At 43.8% G+C, this 26741-nt stretch overlaps 1 protein-coding gene across 1 annotated transcript in view; it reads right to left on the bottom strand.

The window, feature by feature from the left end:
- SORCS3 (sortilin related VPS10 domain containing receptor 3) overlaps positions 1-26741 on the bottom strand; it is a gene marked incomplete at both ends in the record, with an annotated part of 623015 nt that overhangs the window by 434631 nt on the left and 161643 nt on the right. Inside the window, one exon of the mRNA XM_080694612.1 lies at positions 5677-5744. Within this exon, the coding sequence (XP_080550738.1) occupies positions 5677-5744 (68 nt within the window). The remainder of the gene's footprint in view (positions 1-5676; positions 5745-26741) is intronic.

Here is a 26741-nt window from a genome sequence, read left to right as displayed (position 1 = left end):
ATCATTCAACCAAACTAAGCATTCCTTGAGGATAATAATCCTAACAAGCTCCACATCTCCTATCAGTAAGAACAAGGCTGCTTACACAACGGATGTTCAATTAATATCTGTTGGAATGGATGCTCTGTGACCCATTCAATTTTCACCAGATTCATTACCAGTGAAAGCAAATAGAAGGTCCCAGTTCTAGCGGGAGGATTTCACAGTCTCTATCAGCCCAGCCTTTGGGACCTCACATGAGAAGAGCCTAGTGAATGGGATGGAAATCTTTTAATTAACAGCCTCCCCAAAAAATGTCATTCCAATCTGCAGTTTTGTTTCCATTAATTCACTTAGATTCAGGAGGAATTCCACTAAGGAATTGGGGTGAGCAGCTGCAAAGGGAGGGGAGCATATAAATAAATCATGAGTGTCATTAAAATTTGTAAACTAATAACTTCTGGGAAGTCTTAGCAATTATTATCAGGGTTTTCTTGGCAAACAAAAAATTAATAAATTCAAAAGGTCTCCACTTTCTATTTAAGAAGCAGCATCCCTGAGAAAGGTCACTGACAGAACAATTAGGGAGGAAATACATGGTTCAGACAACAGCTTGTGAACCAGATGAAAAGTCACAGGATCCCCAAGCGGCAGGAAAATGAGATAACTCAATACAAAGAAAGGGGCCAGGCGAGGAGGCAAGGCTGGCACTGGGGTTGGTTTGGGGCTACAAAAACTTCCATTCAACCCTCTAGGCCCTTATGATGTGTAATCTAAATGCTAGGCATTGCAGTTTAAGAAACAACTAAGACACATGGTCCCTCACTTCAAAAGCACACAGGCTGGGAGCAAATCACAATACAGTACAATGAGGTAAAGCTAATAGCAAGCAGAGAAGGATGGAACCCAGAGAGGAAAGTCAGAGAAGTCCTCCAGCAGCACATGCCATGGAATCAGCAGACCAGTTGCTTTTCTAAGAAAAAAATGTCTTCTGTACTGCTGGGCTGGCAGTGGATGGATGAAATGAAACAAGAGAAAAGAGAGGTGAAGACCAAAGTCCACCAAATGAGGGTGACCATTCATTAGGAAGGATTCTTCGGTCCATCCTCTTATGATAAGACACTTTGCAAATTTAGTTAGCTCTGTAAATAGCCAGAGGAAAGTGCCTATGGAGACCCCATACTGTGGTGCCCTCACCCATGCAGTTCCTCTACCACAGTGTTGTGACCTGAAGCTGACATTTTCATTGTTGAGACTAAAATACCTGACACAAATGTAGAGGAGGAAAGATTTATTTAGACTCATGGTTTCAAAGGTTCAGTCCATGGTCAGCCAGCTCCAACACAGAAGCATCATGGTGGCAGGGCAAGAAAAGTTGCTTGGCTCATGACAGCTGTGAAGCAAAGCATAAAAGGAAGGGACCAGGGACAGATATTGTTCCTAAGACCATGTCCCCAGTGACCTGCCTCCTCCACCTGCACCCCACCTGTCTATAGCTACCATCCAGTAACTCCATTCAAATTGTTAATCAATCAGGTGAGCTTATCCACAGATGAGATTGGAACCCTCATGATTCAGTTATTTCACCCCAAACACTGTTGCTTTGCCAATGCATGAGCATTCTGGGGAACATAGCAGATACAAATTTAACAGGAGGGCATGTAACACAGGAGTCTCAGATTGAATGCCAGAGAGAGTTATTAATCTCAGCCTATGATCCAGGGGGCTCAGGGGAATCCCTGGGTAATTTAGTAAAATCAGTCCCACCTCATGAATTCTCTAACCTTGATATCTGACACATAGTGTGTTCTTTGGCTAAGAAATGGCAACAGATGGTTGTGCTAAGTGACAAATTCGTGGAGCCATCCTGGTGCAGGTGAAGAAGGAACTTTGGTCACCATCATGTAACAGCACTAAAAAGTTCCAGAAAGAATGTCAGAAGGACACAGGGTTACTGTGCTATTGAATGATTTAGATTTTTGTCTGTTTAGAAGTAGAGAGCCTCTGAATTATTAATCCAGTGAGGCAAATAATTATATCACATTGTAACCTGGCAGGGGGTGTCATCTTGTCATGACAGTTGCTGCTCCAGGGCTTCTCCTATTGTACAGAAAATTGAAGAAGAATCACCAAATTCAATTTCAACCAGTTAAGCATGTTGGGCCAAATCATGAGGCTAAAGTGGTGCATGTTTAATTTATTTTCTTTTCTCAGCCCAGTGTATTAGGATGGAAATATCATACTGCTTTAGGCTCTGACTGTGAAATATGTCATCATTATCAGTGGAGAAAAAGAGGATGATCGACAGAGAGCTTTAGGGTATTCCTGGAGAAGACAGTGAAGTGTTAGAAGACTCCATACAAGGACCAGCATGGTGGGAAAATCCACAAAGTTTAGGATCAGTTTTTTTTCTCATTCTAAGCTGGGCTTAATCATGCCCATGAACTTCCTGAAACCTAACACAAAACTATATTTATATATGACATTAAACTGCATGGTCCCACACGCTCCAGCACAGTCCAACACTCAGCTTCCTCACTGGCTCAGATCTCTCTCGCAGACCAGCAGTGCCTGGCCTTTGTCCTGTCTGTGCTACAGATGTTTTGTCACTTGCCAAATTGCTTCCCTCCCAGTACTTCAACACCTGAATCAGAGAATATTTTCTACAGAAGAGTATCTTTAACCAGGTAGAAATTGATATTACAACCCTCCCAATTAGCCCAAAGATGGGCATTCTAAATCATTTTCCTCTTACCCAGCCTTCTTTCCCCAAGTTTCTGCCAATTCCTATGGAATGCATAATACAACTTGGAGCCCTACGGTTTCCTTCACACAAACCTCTGCAGCAATGGATCCTCAATAACAAAGTCAATAATGGAAAGAAAATCTTACACAAACACACAGGGTTCTAATAGTCATTAATAATTACAAGGAACTAAGCACTTCCTACATGAGTTACTGTCTTAAGTGTTTCACATTTATTATTTAATCTTTACAACAAGCCATTTGCTAAATCATTCACTGAGCAAACATTCAGTAAGCACCTCTTCTGTGTCAGATTTTCTTCTTGGTGCTGAGGGTACAGCATTGCATTAAAAATGCAAAAAAAATCCTCCCTCTGTCAAAATCTTAGATGTCAGTAGGTATATCTAGACAATAAACAAATTAGTAAGTCAATATTTAACATGCCAGGTGGTGATAAGGACTGAGAAAGAAAATGGAGCCAAGTGAGGGATGTGAAACCCTGGGGAAAGGTCTCACTGAAGAGGGGACCTGCAGAGAAGGAAAGGAAGGGAGGAATCGGCTCCATCACTGGAAGCTCAAGGCAAAGGGTTGATGAATGCCAAGACTCCTAAAGGAGTGTGGTGTGTTTGCTGGAGCAATCCCAAGGAAAGTGGGTGGAGCAATGGTATGTTCTGCTCAATTCCCAATTTACAGGCAAGAAACTGGACCTTATTTGAAAAATAGATCTTTGCAGATTCCCTTAAGGCTCTTAGGACACAGTCTTCCAGGTGGGTGCCAAGTCTAATAACAAGTGCTATTTTGGGAGACAGAGAGGGATGCATAGATGTAGAGGACACTGGGTAAGGGTGAAGGTAGGCGTGGAGGGAGTCTGCCACCAGAATCTTCCAGAGGGAGCATGGCCCTCCCAGGACCCTGACTGCACAATTGGCCTCCTGAACCATGACAGGATAAGTGTTTGCAGTTTTAAGCCACCTGGTTTGTGATCATTTGTTATGGAAACCCTGGGAAATGATTACAGAGAGGTTAAGCAATGTGCCCAAAGTTACAGAGCTCATTGGATGGGCAAATGGACACTTGGACATCTGGAGCCCCCAAACTATACACTAAAACTGTTGCAGAATTTTCTAACTCTTGTGATGGTGAGAACAGACATCCTTCATCACTTTGGGGCCTCTAGCATACAGTGACTGTCCCAGGGTCCCTGGGTTTGCCCGGCTTGTTTCTAGAACCAGTCAAACCTTTTCTGAAATGCAGGGTGCCAGGGATAGCTATTTCTCACATAGCACAGGGTTTTCTGGCTTGTTTCACGATCTGGTCAAGCCGACTGCACAGGAGTGAGGCTGAAACTCTCAGATGGCATCTCTGTGCTGGGGTGGATGGGAGGTTTCTGAGCTCTAATTCATGGGAAGTATTGCAGGAGTGAAAACAGGCAGGCTTTCATCTGCTAGAAGCACATGGGTTATTTATACCTCTGCCAATTTCAGAGAGCAGCAAAATTAGGAATGAGACATCATAGGTAAGGAGAGGCAGGTCTCAGTCGATATGAGCAATTAACCCCCAAATATTTAATAAAAGCTATGACTGTCTCCTTTTCAGGGAAAGAGGCTCTGGCCAATTGTCTGCAAACAAACAGGTCAGGAGAAGAGGCATCTCATACCCCTGGCCGCTCTGCTTCAAGGCCCCAGGAAATCCCCAGGATATGGCACAGGTGATAATGCAGCCAATAAATGGCCTTTTGAGGCAGTGTCCTCTGACGCATGACAGAGGAAACAGAAAAAGATGTGCAACCCTGTGAGTCCCGTGGTAGAAAGCACAGAGCACGGACCTAATCACCATGGCTGGCAAAGCACATCAGCCAGTGTGACTGTACGTCAATGTGTGAGTGTGAATGTGTGTAGGTGTGTAAGGCAGTGTATGCAAAGGTTGTGCAGGGGTCCTCCCTGTCCAAAGGAACTCCTAGTGTCACAGCCTCACTAAAGCCCCCTTAGCCTACCCACATCCCTCATCCTCCCTGCACTGTGCTCCTGCATTTCCAACATGGCTGTCTCATCCACTACACATAGAAGCTACAATGTCTACAACTCGCAATACTTTGAGGCAAAAAATTAAATAAATAAATAAATAAATTTTAAGGTGTGTGTGTGTGTGTGTGTGTGTGTGTGTGTTCGTAAGGATTCGACTCAATAGTGTTCTGCCTCTGAGCTACACCTCAGCCCTATTTTATCTTTTATTTTTATTTTGAAAGAAGGTCTTGCTAAATTGCTGAGGGCCTCCTCAAGTTGCTGAGGCTAGCTTTGAACTTGTAATCCTCCTGTCTCATCCGCCCAACTCTGGAGTTACAGGTGTGTTCCACCACACCTGGCTTGGAATTTTGTCTGAATACATGATATTAAGATATTTTTCTTCCTACCAAATCTTAAAATATTTATAAAATCATCTTAATATCATTTTATGGGAGAAGGGCCCTGAAGAAACAAACAGCTGAGAACCATGATAGGCATTGTGTAGACTCAGGCTCCTGTGCCTGTTTCCAGGGGCACTAACCTCTTGAGACCACAGGAGCTTGCAGATTCAGGCCTGCGGATATCCCTGGACCAAGACTCACCCCAGGCCACATCCCTTGCAGCAGCTAGCCCCCTCTCAAGGGGCTCTCCTTGTTCAAAGCATATTCTACTGACCTATCTGGCCAGACTGTGCCTTATTCAAGAAGAATGAAATACTACAGGACTACAGAAGCTGCCAAGGAGCCAAGGTGCATGCATGCGTGGCCCCAACAGAGAAAGGCAGAGTGCTAATGAATTTCAGGTGGGGGTCTTAGTGTCACCTGAGGCATGACAGTGGGCTTCCAGGAGGAGACCAATCTCCTGCACCTTCTGAAACTGGCTTCCCAATTTCTTAGCTTGCATTTCTCCTGCACCAGAGTGGCTCCTTAAGACTCTCTAACCCACTTACCTCCAAAGAGAACTCTCAGTCACGCTCCCCAGGTTGAAGTCGTACAGCTTCGTCAGGATCAGTATGACCTGTAAGGGATGGGATGAGGGCAGAGGAGAGGGACAGAGAGGAAGAAAGGAAGCTTACTTTAGATTGTGTAGCAGTATATAGTGCATCCAGTTTCACCCAGAGGAGGGCTTAGTATTTATCCTTTAAGTTGAAGGATATTATAGGATCAAGCAAGGAACAAAATTATTAATCTTAATGCATCCCTGTGACTGGTGGCCTTTATTTTAATCCTGGCAATGCTTTGCATTTGAAATAAAGCGTGCCAACAGGAATTAATTGGGTCTTAACAGTTGTTTCTCCACATCTGTCCCCCCTCAAGGTCAGGCCCAGGCCAGCTGGCTTTGTTCACCACCATGGCCACCCAGAGATCAGAGGATGGGCTTGCTTCTGATCTCAGGATGACTCTGATGTACAGAATTGGATATAAAAGGGTGAGACAGAACTGGGTCTGCTTTTTCTTTCTACAGAGAGTTTTCAAAGGGATTTTGTGTTTCCATCATAAATACTTGAATGGCTGTAGGTTCAGTTCCCAACATCGTCTACTGCCGTATGCCATTGATCATGTGGCATCTGCCCCACTATATAATAAGCAGGTCAGTGGACTTCACTGGAGTCCAGGACCACTTTTCTGACTCCTGTTGAAGAAACCCAGAAGGATGCTGTACATGTTAGACAGCTAGAGTTGCCTGCACCTGGTCAGGTTGTTCCCACACCTTTGAGACTTCTCCAGCTGTGAACCCCAATATCAGATGTCCCCTTGTCTGCTCCTCTTGTGCCTGGAAAGTAGCTTAGGCACAAACTTCTATCTCCAAGAGTGCTAAGTGCCTGCACCTGAATCTATTTTAATCAAAATGCAGGTGGGTAATACCCATCGCCTGCCTGCACGTGTAATAATCCAGTTACACATAATCGTGTTTATCTAAATTTGATGCACAACTCATCTCACTTTTCTGAGCTCCATCCCATTTCACAATTTAACCTCCTCCAGTTCATTTGCACAGCAGCCATTAAACTCTTCCCGAGGTAATGCAATTCTACTTCCAAGATGGGACTCATCCATTCTAGGTATCCATTTAATATTAAAGAAAAATAATCAGCCATTATATCGAACAATTTTATGGCACTTAACTAACAACAAAATGCTCGCTGTGAGATTTATTCTCATCCAGCACTCCATGGGGTCAATCAGCCCCATTTCCATTTCTCCTCTGTAAACTAAGAAAAAGATGAAAGGCAAGGATTTGACCCACTACAGATCAAAGAGAGTCCATGGCAAAGTTGGTTTGGGACATTTAATTTCTCGGCCAGGCCATCACTGGGGTTCTCAGATTCCTCCTAGACTGTGTCCTGCAATGGAAGTGGCAGGCTAACAAGAAACATCACCCATAGAAAGGCTATCTGTAGAGAAGTAGAATTTACCAAGCCACCTGTCTCATCGCTACACTACAATAGCAAGGAGTGGAAACTATGCGATAGATAATTCCACGCAGCCACTCAGGGGCCTCGCCTCTCCAATTAATGCCTAGTTTCCTCATTTGTTAAAGCCAGGGCCTAATAAATTCAAGAGTCTGATCCATATCTTCCCCAACAAAACATCTAGTGATGTGCCAGATCATTCATTTCTGTTCATCAAATTCACACACACACGCACACGCGCATGTGCAATGAAGTTCTCTCTTTCATTTGATCTTCTTTCATCTAACAAGTCATTCTCAAAGTCACCATGTAAAATACATGTGTATCAATGTACAGGATATCCAGGTTTTGAAAGAGCAAGCTCAAAATGATCTATGAATCTACTGGGTCTGAGTCAGAAGGACTACTTAGGGCTGTGCAGGAACAAATCAGATCATTTCATTTTCTCCCAATTTCAACCATTCGAAGATATCAATCTCCAAAAAGCACAGAATCCAGATAGAAAGAAGATATTCAGAGGACAAAGATCCTACTAGATTAAAAGAGTTTCTAACAAGTGGATCTAGAAAACTTTGTGCCCAAAAACATAGAGCATCCTTTTATCCTCCCTCTCCTTCCTTCCTCTCTGCCTTTCCTTCTTCTCTTTCCTCTATTGAATAACTGTGGTATTTTGGTCACTGGAGAATACACTCTAGAGTATAGAAATAGAAGTTCCATATCCTGCCCTCCAGGAGCTCTGAGTCTGAAAGAATGAATCCACAAAGAACTGAGCAGGCAAATCCCTGCACAGAATGACTAGACCTTTCAGACCTCCAAGCCTAGGGAGCATAAGTTACTAAAGACTACAGCTGTTGTGCTCTGAAACTTACTGTGATCTTCTTGACGAGTCTACTCATCTCAAGAGCTGCTTCCGGCCGATGGCTAAGGCAGATCCATTTCTGAGTAGCATGTGACTTAAGATTTCCTAACAGGCTTGCTGAACTTTCCATAGGCCATCACTACAGTCTCAGCTCTCCCTCCTTCCCTCCCTCCCCCCTATTGTTCCTGCCCTGTCTTCTTCACTTGAAGATCAGATATGCATCTCAGTCTAGGAGCTGTCCCAGTTGCTTCTGGTTCCACTTCTCCTTTTCTCTCACATGCCTTTTTTCTAATAATTTTCTTGGACATCTGATCTTATCTTAATGCTTGCTTCTTATCCTTCTATACTTGTTTTTGGTATGAGGGTTGAATCTAGGGACATTTTACTTCTGAGCTATATCCCCGGATCTTTTATTTATTTATTTATCTATTTATTTATTTAGAAACAGGGTCTTATTAAGTTGCTGAGCTGGCCTCAAACCTGCAATCCTCCTGACTCAGTCTCCCAAGTACTAGACTACAAACATGTGACACTGCACTCAGCTAACCTTCCACACTTTATAAATTTTATCTCCACCTTCATGATAGATGACTTCATTGTAGCCTCTTAATTCATGCTCATTCTTTATCAGAGATCTTTACTGGCATCTTTTGTTGAAGGGTGAAATCCAAACTCTTTACTGGAATTCAGAGTACTGCAAAGTTCAGCCCAAACACACTCACCCAGTCATTTTCCTAGTATTCAAAAACCTGCTTTAAGCCAGGCGTGGTGGTGCACACTTGTAATCCCAGCATTCGTGAGACTGAGGCAGGAGGATCGCGGTTTGCAGACAGCCTCAGCTACTTAGTGAGGCCCTCTACAACTCTGTGAGACCCTGTTTCAAAAGTAAAGAATAAAAAATAGGGCAGGGTGTATAACTCGGAGGTCAAGTGCCCCTGGATTTCATCCTCAGACCCGCAAAAAAACAAAACAAAACAAAAAACCCTGCTTTAACAAGGTAAGGTTCTCCAGATCCTTCAGATTTTTTTAAATTTTGTATTGGTCCATTATAGTCACACATCTGAATGAAGTACAAGATGGTCGAGGCATATATGTACAATTACTTATTTAGCCCTTTTCCAATTCCTTCCTCATTTTCTCCCCGCTCCCTCCTTCTCATGTTTGGCTTAGTGATTGACTTTGATATGCGTATGAATGTACATCATATACACTAGGGAATTTCCCTCTTAGTCCTTCACATCCCTTCAGTTAGGTCACCTTATTTGCTCACCTATGGTTTCTCCTTCTTTATCTAGAGTTCTTCCTATGACCTACTTTCTCCCTAACTTCCATTTATTATAGAGGATATCTAATTTCTTACATTTTTTGACTGACTAATCTCACTTAGCATAATGTTTTCAAGTTCCATCCACTTCCCTGTAAATAACATTATTTTGTTCTTCCTTATGGCTGAGTAAAATTCCATTGTGTATATATCCATAGTTTTGCAATCCATTCATCTGTTGATGAACATCTTAGCTGGTTCCATAGTTTGGCAATGGTGAATTGTGCAGCTAGGAACATAGATATGCATGTATTAGTTTGGTATTTTGGTTTTCATTCTTTTGGGTAGAACCCAGAAGTGGCATTGCTGGATCATATGGTAGGTTCATTCCCATTCTTCCGATAATCTTCCATACTGTTTTCCAAAATGGTTGCACTAATTTTAAGTCCCACCAATGATGTATTAGAGTTCCCACTTCTCCACATCCTCGCCAGCATTTGTTGTTGTTTGTGTTTTGAATGATTGTTGTGTTTTGAATGTTTTGTGTTTTGAATTATTCCCATTGTAGTTAGAGTTAGGTAAAATCTCAGGGTAATTTTGATTTGCATCTCTCTGATTGCTAATGATGTTGAGCATGTTTTTATACATTTCTTGGCCATTTGAATTTCTTCTTTTGTGAAGTGTCTATTTAGTTGATTGTCCATTTTTAATTGGGTTAAACAAACATACTCAACTCATATCTCTGCTTTCCTTCATGTCTCACTGTCCTATCATTCTCTATGCTGTCCTTTCATTAACACCTAAACTCACCTCCCTGTCCTTTTTGAAAGAGTCCCAAGCTGCCTCATTCAGGTAGCCCCTGGGGACTAGCCCAACCATCAAAATGTTCTTTCCTCCAATGTTTTACCTGGTTTAAAACTGAATGATGTCATTTACCATTTAAACATTATTTCTACAACCACTATTTAGTAGATCCTTCCCCTCAGTAGCTGCTATTAGAATAGACCTACACCCACAACAACCACTATTTCTGGGTATGACCCAAGTTGCCACCTTAACTAGACTCGGACCAATTTGAAGGTCTGCTGTGATTTGTACATCTGCCTTCTTCAGAGACCAGCTCAGAATATTGAAAGTTTTTATAAAATAATTTCTTCTGAGTCAGTGATAGATGCTTCTGTTTTGGAGGGGTTGCACAGACTTCAGAAGGAGACATGTTGAGTCATTATTTTGGAGATGAGGAAAGGAAACAGAGGTCCAAAGCAGGGACACGATGCAAGGTCTCAGCAGCGTCTAGCCTTGACTAAGTATCCTCTGCAGGAGTGTTCTCGGTCCATGAGTGAGGAGGCCGGGGCTGAAAAGTCACTGGAAGGCTAGAGGTCAAATGCAGATTCCATGGTTCCATCCATAAGTTTGAGCAGATCCAGAAATCTCCCTCTGGCAACCAGAAGACCACACTGAGAAAGACTCCAACCCACGATGATTCCTCTCCATCTCTGTGCACAGGGATCCCACCGCCCCACCTTGGCAAGATCCCAAACTGGCCAAGAACCCCTTCATTTACCTTCCAATGTAACTTTACAAGCAAGGCACAGGCTGCAAAAAGGAGTGAGGAGGATTCCTCAGCAAAATTGCACAAGAGGAAAGGTCAAAACATTGAGAATTGGGGGCTGCAAGCTTCCACCCTCTGAAGCCCAGTACAGAAAGACATTAACAGAGCGATGAAAAGATGATAATGTAACCTTTAGGCTTAAGACATTCTGTACTGAGCAAACAAAACAGAGAACAAGAGAGCGCCCGCCTGTCTCTGGTCTTCCTCATCACTCAGAGCCTTCCAAAGGCCACCAGGGCGGTAGAACAGCCCAGGAAGAAAACTGAAAGCAGATGCAGTGATCTCACCTAACAAGGCCCAGGCTGCCGGGCCAGGACTCAGATCAGAAAGAAGAGATGCTAGTTTATCCCGGGAACACCAGCAGATGTGCATGGCTTCCAGGAAGTGGGGCAGGTTAGTGTTGGACCCATAGAAAGCCTCCAGCTGATGCTCCAGAATGAGAGTAGGCAGTCATATCCAAATAAGAAAAAGCAGGGAATAGCCGGGCATAGTGGTGCATGTTTGTAATCCCCGCGCTTGGGAGGCGGAGACAGGAGGATTGTGCAGGTTCGAAGCCAGCCTTGCTGGCTTAAGAGACCCTGTTTTCAAATTTAAAAAATATAAAATAGGTCTGGGAGTGTAGCCCTAGAAGGGTTCCATCTCCAGTACCACCAAAAAGAAAAAAGAAAAGAAAAAGAAAAAGAAAAATCAGGGAATAAATACTAATTGAACCCCTAGTATATGTGAAATACTACACAGGGGGTTCTCGATCCTCTCAACTAACCTTTTAGACCGAGTAGCTATTTTATCTCCATTCTACAGAGGCCCAAGGTTAAACAAATTGCACCCATGGCATCAAACCAGCCAGAGGTAGAGCCAGCATCTCCTACCCCAGGCTCATCTGACCCAGCTTGCTGGTTCTGCCCCCCATATAGTCAATGCACATCTGGGTTTGCATGCAAGGTAGTGAGCAGGAACCTAGAGAAGGAGAAGCAACCCTTTGGCTCAAGGAGTTTATCATTCTTTCATGAACTCTACAAATATTTGCTGAGCACCTCTTATATGAATCCAAAAGACACCTGTGAAACTCTGAGAATCAGGGAGAGACTAGAGCTCAAGGCCCAGCAGTGAAGATAACTTGGGTTTTCTTTGTTCTTGGAAAAAGTAATCGCAAACAGAGATGTCTGGCAAAAAAACGAGCCAGATAAATTGTTAAGAGAGCCAGGTTTGTCAAATAAGCTTTGTCAAATAAGTACCTATTTGACCTAACTGGCAACAATCCTGGGGGGATTTTAGACAGCAAGAGAAATGAAAATAACTTGGAATAATTCATGAGTCCTTGCAATTCTCTCTTCTCATAAGTAATATACACACATGCATACACATGGAGCAGAAACAAAGTCCGTGTGTGTGTGTGTGTGTGTGTGTGTGTGTGTGTGTGTGTCTAAATATAGCTGGAATAGTTCATACATATTTATTAAAATAGATATAGGCACATATAACCTTATTTTAAATTGGCACCTGACAAGCTCTCTAGAATGACACTCTGTCAGATATTTCTTGTAGCTTTTATCACACTGAGGTCAATATGACTTCCCCATATGTGTTTTCTCAGGGAGACTGAGACTTCTTTGAGGTCAGAAATCAGGTCTCATTCAACTCTCATCCTAATGTCAAGCAAAATGCCTAACATGTGGCAGGTCCTATCCACAGTCCTTGAAATGAATTTTAAATGTATGACAATAAAAATGGATGGGATGATAAATGCGTGAGAGAGGTATGGATAATGTGCTATATGCATTGAGAAGAGGAAGCAATTAAGTCCAGAAAATGTGATCAGTAAAGTCCTCATGAAGGAGGGGCCCTGTGTGCTGGCTTTAAAGCCTAGTGAGAAGCTGGGCGTGATGGCGCAGGCTCGTAATCCCTGTGCTTGGGAGGCAGAGACAGGAGGATTGCACAGGTTCAAAGCCAACCTCAGCTACTTAGTGAGGCTCTCAACAACTTAGTGAAACCCTGTTTCCAAATAAAGTATAAAATAGGTCTGGGAGTATAGCCCAGAGGTAGAAAGCCTCTGGGTTCCAACCCCAGTACCACTAAATAAATAAATAAATAAATAAATAAATAAATAGCCTAGTGAGAATGTGGATGTGCTGGAATGCAGCTGGCTTGAGTGATGTTCTATGTCTCCTCTTCCTTTATAAACTGAACAGAAGAGAGCAGGGAGGAGGAGGAACACTATCCCAGGGATGAGAAACAGCTCAGAGGAAAGCTGCCCAGGCCCTGAAGAGGGATAGCACTCAGGGGTTGAGGGCTATGTCTATGAGCCCCTCCCAGATGCAGTGGGCTAGACCAGGGTGCCAGCCTAAAGGAAACTGGAGGGCATGAGGAAAGAGGAATGTCAACTAGGTGTGATCTTCTGGGGGTTAATGAAAATTTTTAAAGAGGAAGAGGAAGGCTGGGGGTGTAGCTCAATGGTAGAAAAGTTCCCTAGCATGCTTTTCAGTAACACACACACACACACACACACACACACACACACACACACACACAATACATATACATGTATAACTCAGGAGCATTGGAGCCATATGCAGTGGTACACACCTATAATCCCATTACTTGGTAGGCTGAGACAGGAGGATCACAGGTTCAAGACTAGCCTCAGCAAACTTAGTGCAACTCTCACCAATGTAGTGAGATTGTTTCCGATTAAAAATTAAAAAGAGGAGCCGGGTGTGATGAGACATGCTTGTAATCCTAGTACTTGGGAAGCTGAGACAGGAGGATCATGAGTTCACACCAGCCTCAGCTACTTAATGAGTCCCTCCACAACTTAGTAAGATCCTGTTTGAAAATAAAGAATAAAAAATAGGATGGGAGTGTAACTCGGAGGTAGAATGCCTCTAGGTTCAATCCCCAGTACCATAAAAAAAATTAAAAAGAGGGCTGGGGATGTAGGTCAGAATTAAAACACCCCTGGGCTCAATTCTCAGAATCACAAAAAATAGTAAAATAAATAAAATAGAAAATAAAAAGTGAGTAGTGACAATAAAGGACTATACTCTAAGGAATTAAAATATATACATATATATTACTACATATATAATATGTAATATATATAGCATTTTATATATATTACATATTACATGCTTTATATAAAATATATATTTAATTTATATACATTTATATTTAATGTATATATAATATTACATTATATATATATATATATATATATATATATAGTAAGGGGTTATTATATAGTAAGGTGGCAATAGGGATGTGGCAGGCTTCTTTCAAGTTGCTTGGCACTGTCTTTGTTAACCATCCACTTCCAATTTTCTTGTTTCTAGGGATCTAATATCTCTGCTGGCCCCAAATGCTCAGGCCAGCTACAGATGCTCAACTGTATTTAAACAAAGGAGTCCAAACTCTGGGGCAGGGCTGGGGAGAATGATATTTGGAGTGAGGGGTTTTCTATCCTTTTCACACATCACTTCCTATGTAAGAGAAAGGACCCACAGTGAGAAGTTTCTGTCCTATTCCACCTAGTAACTCTTGTAAATTCCCAGTGTCTAAACTCACTGACCTTGTTGGTCCCAGCCCTCTGCCTCCTGGATGGGGTTTGCATGGCTGCAAGAAAAGCATCTGTGATAGAGGGCTGCACAAGGCCCAGCTCGTTCCTTGAAGTTGCTATAGTGGTAATGACTCGGTGGGGAAGAGATTCAGATTCTAGAGTTGCTAAGCTCCTTCTAAAACAACATGCCGTCCAATCTGACCACAGTGCAGTACAGGAGGCTGCGAATCAGAGCCGATATGTTCTCTCTTCAGCTCAGGAAGGTAGTCAGGAAGCCCTGGGGGATTCCTGTCCTCTAAAAGGATAATGCATAATCTGCAAATTCATAAATCACTAGGATGCTCCCGCCCATGAGCACATTCAGTGAAGTGAGGACCTTTAATGCCTGTAAAATTTTACTCGGAAGGAAAATTACTTTAGTTCATTAAACCTTCCTGAAACCTTGGTGCCTTTAAATCCAAAGGGCTCTCTGCACTCCAGTTCCTCTTTACTCCTTCTTTCCTTCCTTCCTCCCTCCCTCCCTCCCTCTTTCTCTTTCTTCCTTCTCTTTCTCTCATTCTATTTCTGTTCTTTCTCTTTCTTGATTAATGTCTAATAATTGTACATATTTATGAAGGAAAGCATGATACTCTCATATATGTATCTAGCATTCATTGATCAATCAGGGGGACTAGTATTTCCATCTTCCTATCATTTCTTTGTGTCTGGAGCCTTTGAACTAAGGAACTATGAGGTCATGGCAGGAACAAGATTGACAGAAGGGAATGGGACTCTACCACTTTGTTCTTGCCCCACATTCATGGTTCTTTGTTTCCTGCAAATTGGAAAAGGGACACACTAGATTTCTATACCAAGACCAGTAAACAAGGTAACATAAGCAAGATGATAAGCATGCACATTAAGATTCAGCATAGTTTTGTGAATCCCAGCATCCTCCTCCCACCTAGGAGAGCCTCTTGCTACACAGAGTAAAATTTGAACATTTATAATCCAGAGCCCAACTGACCCACAATACGAGAATATATGGACACCCCATATGTGTCCAGAATAATATACGAGTGTTTCCTGCCCAGCATAAGTTTACAGTCTGTTTGGTAAGACAAAGAATCAATATAAGAAATTCCAACTTTACCATCATGTGATGCAAGCCATGTTGGAAACCTGCTCAGCCTTCTCCCTCTTTGCTATAGAAGGTATGGTCAACACTAAGGCCCAAGCCAGAACCCCTCAGTGTGGCCCTGGAGTCCTTTCTCACCCCCTACCCATAGAGTAAGACAAACAAGAGTTTCCTGAAATGTGCTGCTGCCCACTGCACTGTCTGAGTTCAGGTCCCCACCATTTTGTATTCACTCATCAAATCTATCTGTATGAAACGTTTCCTCTCTGTCAAGTGCTAGGACTGTAGGAGGAGAAGTTTGGGAGGACAGATCAGAAGTTTGACATTAGATTTTATGTTTGAGATGCCATTTCTCAAATGGAGAAATAAAACAATGAGCAAGATACAGAAGTCTAGAACTCAGGGAAGAGAATTTAGGCTAAAAATAGGATGTTGGGGAGTGTCAGTCACTAGATAGCCTTTAGAGACCCAAACTAGACTTCGTCACCAAGGGATGGCGTTTGGATAGAGTAGAGATGTGGATTGGAGGCTAGGGCGTTTCAGCTGGAAAACCAGTCTGTTTGGACTCTCAGATTGTGTCAGTGTGTGTGAGGGGGGTGGATGTTCAACAATGATATTTACTACAGAGAAGTTGCTCAGGAACCAGATGTACAAGATGGCTCTTCTGCTGAGGCCAGGCAGCCTCCTTCTCCACCTATCCCTCAGCCTATTCTGTAGGCTCATGAATGAAGCGGCTTTTGGGACAGAGTTGGAGGCTTTGCCTAGGCTCCTCATGGACCTTTTCACCAAGGCTGACATGTCTACTCTCACCACTGTGTCCCCAATCTAAGAAACCAATGCTGAGCCTCAGCATCACACCTGGTGGCAGAATAGCTATACTATCTGCTTCCCATGACAGAGGAGGAGCAACTCCTCACTGTAATTGCATCCCTTGCTGGAATCTCTCCATTTCAGAAAGGCTTATCCATCATCACAGTGTCCCACCTTACATGACTTCTAACACAGGAGCTCATGTCTTGTCACAGCAAATGAGGTGCAGTAATGGGAATGCCTGTGGAATTCACTGGATTTACCCAACCTTATCACCAGAAGCAGCTGGCCTGATTGACTAGTGGACTTTTGAAAGCTTAACCTCTGCACTTGTGAGGTTGAATGTTATCTTCCAGGATGCAGATATAACCAAAATATGATCAAAATACAAAGGTCTGATAGGCTAGGATCGAAAGGAGTGTTGCTCCTCTCATTATTATGAAGCCAACACAGACTATTCCCAGCATATCCACACAACTCTGTTAATAGAGTAGTCCTGGTCCCCAAAGAAGAATTGTCAGCAAGAGAGAAACATCCATCTACTGAAGTGGAAGAAGAAACTAACATCCATAGATTTTGAGCTTCTTCTGATGCAAACAGTTAAAGAAAGGGTTTCTTTCTGGCTGGAGTGATGCATCCCCATTATTCTGGGGGAATAGGTGGTATTATGCAATGAGCACAGGGCAAATGAGATTTGAAACCTCTTCTTGTTATGTCTCTGATTAGTTTTAGGTCCTCTTATTTTCAAGTCCAAAAGTAAAAGTTAATGAAAGACCTTGGAATGTGAAACGATTAAGGACTCAGTCCCTGCAGGAGTAAAGGTTTAGATTGCTTTGTCATGCTGCCAGCTGAAAATCCTCATTGGCTGAGGTACTTGTTAAGGGCAAAGGAAGTGGGAGATGGGCAGCTGAAGGAGAAAGCCAAGCCTGTCAGTGATGGCTACGTGCCTAGTGCCAGAAATGAGCATCAGAGAAACTACACATGCTTCATATGTATGTGTAGATATTGATAGATATAGACTAGAGTGACAGATAAGTAGATGGATAACAGATAGATAGAGATAGATAGAATGATGATAGATGGAGAGAGATTATACCCATAAAATTATTCTCTTTTCTCTTGCTTTTCAAGTAATTTTTATTTAAAATAAAGGATGCTACCAGTGGTTGACTTCACAACTAGTTTAGGTTTTAAGACATCTACATAGGACTTTGACTGGATTATGGCACTGGAGATGGCACAGCAACTACTAGACTTTATACACCACTTCTAAGAGAGGAAAGCATTCTCGTTGTGGGAGAAGCTGTTATGTTATGGTATGCTGGGCAGAATCACAACGTAAAATATCAGCAGAGGGCGGAAAAGCGCGCTTGCAGGAGCCGAAGGGGTAGACTGTGCCATCAGACTCCTGTTGGCCCACAGTCCCGTCTGTGTATGGTAGGTAACAGGGCCTGCAAACTGCTAAGACTTGCCCATGGTTAGCCTCCAGCTTCGTTTTGGTAATGAGAGGACTTGGTGTGGGCTAGTGGAGAGAAGTCACTTGCTCTATGCTGGTGGTTTCTGCTGACAGCATAGTGGAGCACCAGACCCAGTGGAAGCAACAGCAGCATGAGCTCCTGCAGTCCTCCCATGCAGGCATAGCAGGATTCTGGGTGCGGGACCCTAGATGAGGAGGCCCTGGGCCTCAGGCGCTGCTTTCTCTCCTCTTGTGCAGGGGTATGATGGTTCTTACAGTCACTCATCTTTGAACAATGTTGCCTTACTCTTTCTCACTCCTCTGGACTTTTTAACACACTTCTAATCAATTACCACATTCAATCTCTTCTACTAGAAGATTCTAGACTCAGAGACCCTGACTGACCCAGCAGAGGTGGTGAGATCCAGGGAAACCCAGGACAGTATAGGTTCTGGAAGCCGAATGATGAAAGCATTTCAAAGGGAGGGAGCGAACAGCCATGTGAAATGTACGGCCACGCACATCCTCATCCAAGAGAGTGAGGGTGGACCACTGGCTTTGGCTACTGGATGGCTGCAGAACCTTCCAAAAGGCTCATTTCTCGTCACTCTCTCCCATTCTTATACCAGAATGGCCTAAGGTAGAGGTCAAGTCCTGTTACCTATGGACAAATGTTTAGTAGCTTCTTGCTGCCTTTAGGACAAAAGCCAAATTCCTCAGCATGCCCTGAAAAGTCTTTCCAACCTGGCCCCAGCTGTCATTTTAAACCTCTTCCAGAGCCATTTTCTCCAAACAATATCTAGATTCCAGCCACACTGTAGTACTATTCTGTCCCTCCCTGCCACACACACACTCCTTCACATGGGCTCTTTTCCCTCTCCAAAGCCCTTCTCTCATTATTCACCCCTGCTCTCTTCCATCCTTCAAGGTCTCAAACAGTGTCAACACCCTGATGTCTTACATGTCCCCCAAGACAACTGATCTTCTCTTAACCTAAGTTCTTCCACCTGGACAGGGCTTCCAATTATGCTACTCAACAACTTATTTTCTACTTGCGTATGTATCTCCACTATAAGACCATGTGCTCCTTCAGGAAAGGACCCCACTTTTTCTCATTCTTTTGCTACAGAAGTATTAAGGTATGCTTCCTTAGCATAGAGTTCATTAAGAAATAGAAGACATAGCTGCTGAATTGAAAATGGTGCCACAACATTCAGTGGAAACGATGAACCTGAACTGGGGTGAGTAAGACATCTTCACAGCAGATGAGAGACTGAAGCGGGCTCATAAAACCTGGGGGGGAAATTAAAATTCTCGACACTTTCATTTCTGGAAACAGTTTTTTTTTTTTTTCAGGGGTGTCTCTTCCTTAGATAATCTAGTCTGTCTAGTCTCTAGAAGGGAGAGTTCAAAGTGGCTCATGAAAGAACTTAAAGAATGTTCATAAGAGAGGAAGAGAAAAGGGACACAGAATCAAAAATAAAAGGTAATGAAATATGAGTATGTTAAGTTTTAAGAAATCTTAATTCTCTAGGGACTTCTAGAGAGGATAAGGGGATACGCTGTACTTGATGGGAGGCAGGTAGTTAAAGAAAACACTAGATCTCTAGGTAAAAGCATAAGTTAGTAAAGGAGCGTGGTTCAGACAGGGGCAGAACAAATACAGAAAGCATGCACTAACGTTCACTGAGCACCTTCCAAAAGTCAACCAACACCCTTGCTGTTCGATGTGTATTTCACAGAGAAGTAGTGTAACTGTGGTAAAAAGCAGATAGTGTAATCCACACTCCCTAGATAAGAAATGAGCAAGGGCACGCTACAGGAAGATATAGGAATCAGCCCCCTGAAACAGGTTTATCTATTCCTGTATGAGCTCAGGAAGGGATAAGAAATACTGAAATTAATGAGCATTAGTCATTCTTAAAAGTTGGTATGCTGTTAAGAAAGTACTTTACACAATTTGGTAGCCTAAAAAAGGAAGCAAAGGCCGGGCGTGGTGGCGCACGCTTGTAATCCCCGCGCTTGGGAGGCAGAGACAGGAGGATCGCGCAGGTTCGAAGCCAGCCGCGAGCGCTGGCTTAGGAGACCCTGCTTCCAAATAAAAAATGTAAAAATAGGTCTGGGAGTGTAGCCCGGAGGTAGAAGGGCTTCCAGGATCCCCAGTACAACCAAAAAAATAAAAAAATAAAAAAATAAAAAAAAAATAAAAAAGGAAGCAAGTTAAGGAAATGGTGTTGTTGAAACAAGGAGCTTGTGAAAAATGGCTGTTGAATAGTGGGGGGTTATTCTGATTTTGTGTAACAAGCCATTAAAATTGAATTAAAACCCCATTCAACTCTCATGCCCCAAGGGACTTTGAATATTAGAAAGAAAGCCGTCTCCTGGAAACGATTTGGGCAGCACACAGCCCAGCACAGGGGTGGGGCCAAATGACCCCAGGATTCCCTGCCAATGTCTGTATTCCATGATGATAGCTCTCCAGAACAAGGATAATTTGTTCCAAAGTTGTGCCATTAAGTAGGAATCTGAGCTCATTACTTCCTACCTGCCATCACATAATTCATCCAACCATCTCCAGCACCACCCCAAGGAGGAGGCCAATGGCAGGAAGAGATGTGAGCAGGTGCAAGATTAAACCCTGGCTCGAAAGGCATGAGAGAAAAGCTTCCAGAGATCATCAATGGGCAACTAGCACACACCTCCCATTTCTTCAGAAAAAGAGCAAAAGCTTTAAGTCAGCCAGTCTTCGTGTGGAATCCAGCTTCTGCCACCTACTGTCTATGACCTGAGGCCAGGAACTTACCCCACCTAGAGTCAGTGGAGCCTCCTCTTGAAAAGAAGTCAATAACCCTTCTTCATTGGGTTGATGTGAGGATTATATAAGCAATATCTTACTGTCATGTACAAAGCAAGTCCCAGCATAAAACAAATATATACATACATACATACACATGCATAATCTCCAAAGAGAGCAGGTAATCTGCTACTTGAGGACAAAGCTGTCATGTCCCTAATAAAGGACCTGTTCACTTTAGTGGTGACAAGTTAGAGCTCATAAAAGACAATGCAGAGCAGCCATGCCAGGCATCTCACTGCTGTAGAGATGAAAGCCCAGAATTCCCCCATGATGGTGCTTGCTTTGTGTGGACAGGCCTTGACAGGCACGGTGATGGGAAAATCACAGGTCCATCCTGTCTATGTTCCCAGTGTGCAATCCCATCACCTCTCTTTCATTTCCGGGTCTGTCTCTGCAGGTCCTACCTGAAGGCACCCATTTCCCTTTTCTCTCCTGCTCTGGTTAGGAGCAGCACTCCCTCCTGGGTCTCGGGAGCTGAAAGACCTCTCAGCCAAGCCCTCTTCACTGGACTTTCTGTGAATTTCAGATTAGACACAGCTACTAGCCTGAGATGCTTAGGTGAGACTAAAGGTGGAGACTTGGTTGATTTATAGTATGACACAGGACAAACACCAAAGTCTGTTTTATTTGCTGTTGTATCCCTATCCCTGAGAGCAGCTCAGGGATTCTTTGTAAATCAAGGTGAATCAAATGAACTGCAACCACTGCCTGATCTGGCATTGATGACAACTTATTTCCTACTGAATCTTCAAATGACTGTATAGTGTCTCTTAAGGGCAATGCACTATGCCAAGCACTGAAGGGGGTATAAGGATGAGAGTCCATGCCCTGATGTACTTTCAGTGCACAAGGAAAAATGGATACTTAACAACTTCCTATGGTGAAAGTTGGACTGGGGTGATTTACATTAGGTTGGAGGCCTTGCACACATGGCCTTGAGTGAGACTCACAGGAGCTTTGCAAGGTGGACACAGGATAGGATGCCTGACTTCTAATTGGGATGAGGCCAAGGCTTCCTTTTTGGAGATTTTTAGGATAAAAATGATTTTCGTGCTGTTCATCTTAGTTGGTGACAAGGAAAAAGGGGTGGACTAGAAAAAGAAAATGATGTGGTTTGGATTGATTTGGATTGATTTGGTGTGTGTAGTATTTGGGGATGGAACCAAGGGCATTCTACCTCCAAGGTACATGCCCAGCCCTAGTTTTTATTTTTCATTTTTTGAACAGGGTCTCATCAAGTTGTTGAGGCTAGGTTTGAACCTGCGATCCTCCTGTCTCAACCTCCTAAGTACTGGAATCACAGGGTTGTGCCACCATTCTCAATTGATAATAATGGTTTTAAGTACTGTGTGTGTAAGTTTCTTATGGCTTCCTTAACCAATGATCACAAACTTTAAACAAAGCAAATGTCCCATCTTACAGTTTTGGGGATCAGAAGTTCAAAATGGTCTCACAGGCTACACTTAAGGTGTGGGCTTAAGGGAATAGGGCTGTTCCCCTGTGTCCCTGGGAGAGGCTCCAGGGAACAGTTGTGATCTTGTGTTTATAGTTTTTAGGCACCACCCTAGTCCTTGCTGAAGGCTCCCTCCAGTCTGCAAAGCCAACACTAGGTAGTTGAGTATCTTTCTGTGACATCACTCTGACTTTAGCCTCCCTCTTCCTCACCTAAGGATGCTTGTGAGCCCAGCCAGATCACTCAGGAGGATCTCTTTATCTGAAGTTCAGTGATTGTGATTACAATCTTGTTTCCATCAGGTATCTTCATCTTCCTCTGCCGCATGGCCTAACATAGGCAGGTTCCAGGAATCAGAATATGAATATCTCTGGAAGGACACCATTCTGCCTACTGCCCAGGTTAAAAGGCTTAAACTCCACTCGGCAAACAGCATGAAGATGTGTAAGGTGCTTGGGCAAAGTCCCATCAGAAGTGTGAAGATGACATAAAAGATGAACAGCATGAGCCTAGTGACAAGGAAACCGCAAAAATTCAAACAGAAAAAGTGGGAGATCTGAATTGAGGCAATGGCATGGGAAAGGAAAAAAAGGAGGGGAAACCCCTATGAAAATAGGTGCTAAGAACTGCAAATAGGATAACAGAAAGAGAAGAAATGCCTCTGAGGTTCACGGGGAGTTAGTGTTGGTTGTGGTCACAGGCTGGACTGGAAATCCAGCTCTAGCACTCAAAGGAGCTCCATCCAGTGTTCCTATCACCTGAAAACCTTTGTTTTATGTTCCAGATTGATGCATGTATTTCCAACGTACTTCCTGAACCTGTGCATCCTCCGTTTCTTGGAAACCTGCTCATGGTCCTGGTTTTCCCTCTGCCCTACCTGCCTACAAGATCAACGAGCATGTTTATTAATGCACAATTCCTGTACTCTTGAGAATCTCCTTCCCTAGTCCAGCATTTCTCCATCGTAGCCACGTGTCCAGTCACTGCTTCAGCTCTTTTCAGAACTGGCCTGGATCTCACCTGGCCCAGATTCCACGTTCTTCCTACACAGACTCTGTTCCAGGTCTTTACCAAAACAATAAAGAACTGGGCCATGACAGCCGCATCCCAAGACAAACAGATGAAGACCCCCCCACTCATGAGGAGAGGTTGGGAGGGGTATAGACTTTAATCTGTTTAAGCTCTTGGACAAGCTCTTGGTGAAAATCCCCAGAGTTCTGAACTGTATATCACAGAAGAAAAGCCATCCATTCAACCAGAAAAGTGCTCGTAAATCCCAGACAGTAGAGGGAGAAGAATTTAGAGTGTAATCAAGGCCATGCCAGACCCTGAGAAAAATTGTTCTCCTCCAGTCTTTTGTAGAGGCCAGCATCCTCTAGCAGCCTGGCCAAGACCCCCACCAAAAAGTTATCTGGATTGCCTAAAATAACAGAGGCCTGGGCTTTGTCTCTATATAACTCCTCGAACAGAGCGGAACGTCCAGCAGCAGATGGCAGATGAGTTAAGAGCCCTCTCTCGGGTAGCCCAGGACATAATAACAAAGCACACATAATTTATTTGTATTGATTCACCAGCACACACTTGATCATAGCCCCCTTGTCCTTCCTTTTCTTAAGAATCCATAGCCAAGGACCCGAACAATTTATCTTTTGCAAAATATCTCTGTAGAAATAAGTTTCTCACATATCTTAGCTACAGCAGGAGCCCAGGCCAGGGAAACTTGCCAAGGCAAGGGGGAAAGAGACACAGCAGTCCTTCTTGTGTGTGGACTCGGGACTAAACAACCCCCCTCCGTGATAGGAATTAGACGAGAAGTGCTTGGGAATTAAAGCCTCAAGATCTAAGACCTGGACTGTCAGATACAGAAGTGGAAATTGAGCCCACATTGGATTCCTGCTCTGAAGGACTAAGCAGCACACAGTTGCTAGTCAGACATCAAGATGAAGAGGAGGAGAGAAAACTAAGGAACAGAAGTGAGTTGGGGCCTCATGCTAGGTTCAGATGAAAGGAAAACACCCAGGCGTTCAGCTCTGCTTTCTCTCCACCTCTGATAGGCAGCCTTCATTTAGGCTATTTCATTCAAATAACTGTGTGCTGAGCATTAACTACGCACCTGCACTAATCCAGAAACTGGAGGAAGTTAGGCACAGAATCTTCTCTCCAGACACTCTCAGTATAACAGTGGATAGATTGGTGAGTAGGCATACACTTGATTTGATGAGATTCTGCAATAACAGGGGTGCTTACTAAGCTAACCCAGGGATTTGGTGGCTCCTCCAATCCCAAAGTTCAGAGGATCCTCCTACCTCAAAAGAGTGGGTTCCATGTGGGGATGGGGTGGATCTGCCAGAAGGGTGGGAACACACTCAGCGTACTAAGTGTGGACAGCACAGGGTGTGGTTCTGCTCCAAAGAAAGGTTAAACCCAGAATTACAACAGAAGGAGTATTAAGACAGCAAGCAATGGCTGAGCTAGCACCTACCAGATGTTATGGGCAGGAGAGAGGAGACAAAGGACCTCAGTGGGACAGATGAGTGAGGATGAGGATGAGAGGGGGGTTCAGAGAGAGATGCAGATACAGTTACACACAGAGACAGATAGATGAGAGACAGACATAAATGGATGTCATACATCCCAAGTAAGAATCTCTCAGTGTAGCTCATAAAGCACTCGGACCACACTCATTTAAGTGACTATTAAAAATGTAGATTCTAGCCTGACATAGTGGAACTTGGGAGGCTGAGGCAGGAGGATCACGGGATCGCGGCCAGCCTCAGCTACTTAGGCACTTTGCAACTTAGTGAGACCCTGTTTCAAAAATAAAGAATAAAAGAAATAGGGCTAGGGGTGTAGCTCAGAGGTAGAATGCTCCTGGGTTTAATCCCACATTTAAAAAATGTAGATTCTGGTTGCCCCTACTCCCATTGAATGAGAACTCTGGGACTGCAGCCTGGAAATCTACACTGTGTAGGCCATCCCAGTGATTCTTCTACACACTGAAGTGTATCAGCTCAGAATACTCAAGTGATGCTAGTTAAGGCTCCCGCAGATCCAAAGAATGTTAAACAGAAAAACACCTTTCACCCCCTGGATTTCTTTCCAATAACATTTCTATCAAGATCACCCCGTGGCTACTAACTTTTCCAATGTTTATTCAGTATCTCTAGCTTGGGTGGATATTTATAACAGATACTAAGTTTGAGTTGTGTTTCATTTCATCTCCTTTTAATCATATCACAAAAAGCAACCACATAAACAACAACTAGGAAGGAGCCAAGTGCCCCACGGAGCCATGCCCACTGACAGTGAGCCCAGCATGGAGGGAGCATAGGGCCCCTCCCTCCCCCACAGAATTCCAAACTGAGATAAATGACTGCTGTCTGGGCAGGTTGAGAAGAATTAGAACAGCCCATATTAAGTTGGTCAATGCTAAGAGCATCCAGGGTTAAAGTCTCTGGAAACACACAAAGGTCCAGTGAGACCCACAGAAGCCCAGAGAACAGGGAAGTGGAATCCTGGAAGAGCCAAGGACAGGGCTGCAGCTGTGATTTGGGATGGACAGGAGCAGGGGGTCCAGCCACCTCCAGTCTTGCTGCTGTTGGAGGGAAGGCTCCATCTCCTTCTTCCCTGCTGTCCACATGATCCAGGACCAGCTCACATACAGAAGCCCGCTCCCCAGTCTCCAATTCCCAGGAAAGAATTGAGAGCAGCTTCACATGGTTTCAACCTCTGTTCTGGAGGCAGAAACATCTAGAGAGGGGATGGGCCACCATGACAAGCAGCTCCCACAGCTCAGCAAAGTAACTGTAGAAAAGAGTCAGAGAGGCCAAGTATGATGCACACACTTGTAATCCCAGAATTTGGGAGGCAGAGACTGGAGGATCCCAGTTTGCAAACAGCCTCAGCTACTTAGGGAGGCCCTGCGAATTCAGTGAGAACCTGTTTCAAAAAAAAAGACTAAAAAAAAAAAAAATAAGGCTGGGGGTATAGCTCGGAGGTACAATACCCCTGGGTTCCATCCCCCAGTACTGCAAAAAAAAAAAAAAAGGAAGGAAGGAAGGAAGGAAGGAAGAAAGGAAAAAAGAAGAGATGGAGAGGCCTGGTGCAGTTGCACACGCCTGTAATCCTAGTACTTGGGAGGCTGACACAGGAGGATATCAGGTTCAAAACCAGCCTTGACAATTTAGGGAGGCTCTCAACAACTTAGCGAGACTCTGTTTCCAAATAAAATATAAAATGTTGTGAGTGTAGCTCAGAGGCAGAAAAAAGAGAGAGAGACGAGGAGAGAGAAATCTAAGAAATTATCTGTGGGTGTCCTGACTAAATAGCCTCTCCTTCATCAGCGCTTCCAGGGGTCGATGTCACCGCCACATCAGGTAGGTGAGAGAGACAGCCTGGCCTTGGGTTTCAGAAATAGTGCACGTCCTTTGGGCTTGGGTGAGACTGGACACATGCTGCCCCAGCAGACAGGGAGCTGGGCCACTGAGAGGACAAGGCTGTGACAACAGGCCTCCCATAGAGCTGCAGCAGTGGCCGTCCCTGTCCAGAGTTCCCTGCAGCTGGCCCTATCTAGAGACTGTCTCCCCTTACTGCATGGGGCTATGGGAAATGATAAGGAAG

This window comes from Muscardinus avellanarius (assembly GCF_963383645.1).
Source record: "Muscardinus avellanarius genome assembly, chromosome: 4".
NCBI lineage: Eukaryota > Metazoa > Chordata > Mammalia > Rodentia > Gliridae > Muscardinus > Muscardinus avellanarius.
The sequence above is the reverse complement of the archived record's forward strand: the minus strand, read 5'-3'. Positions and strand labels throughout refer to the sequence as shown.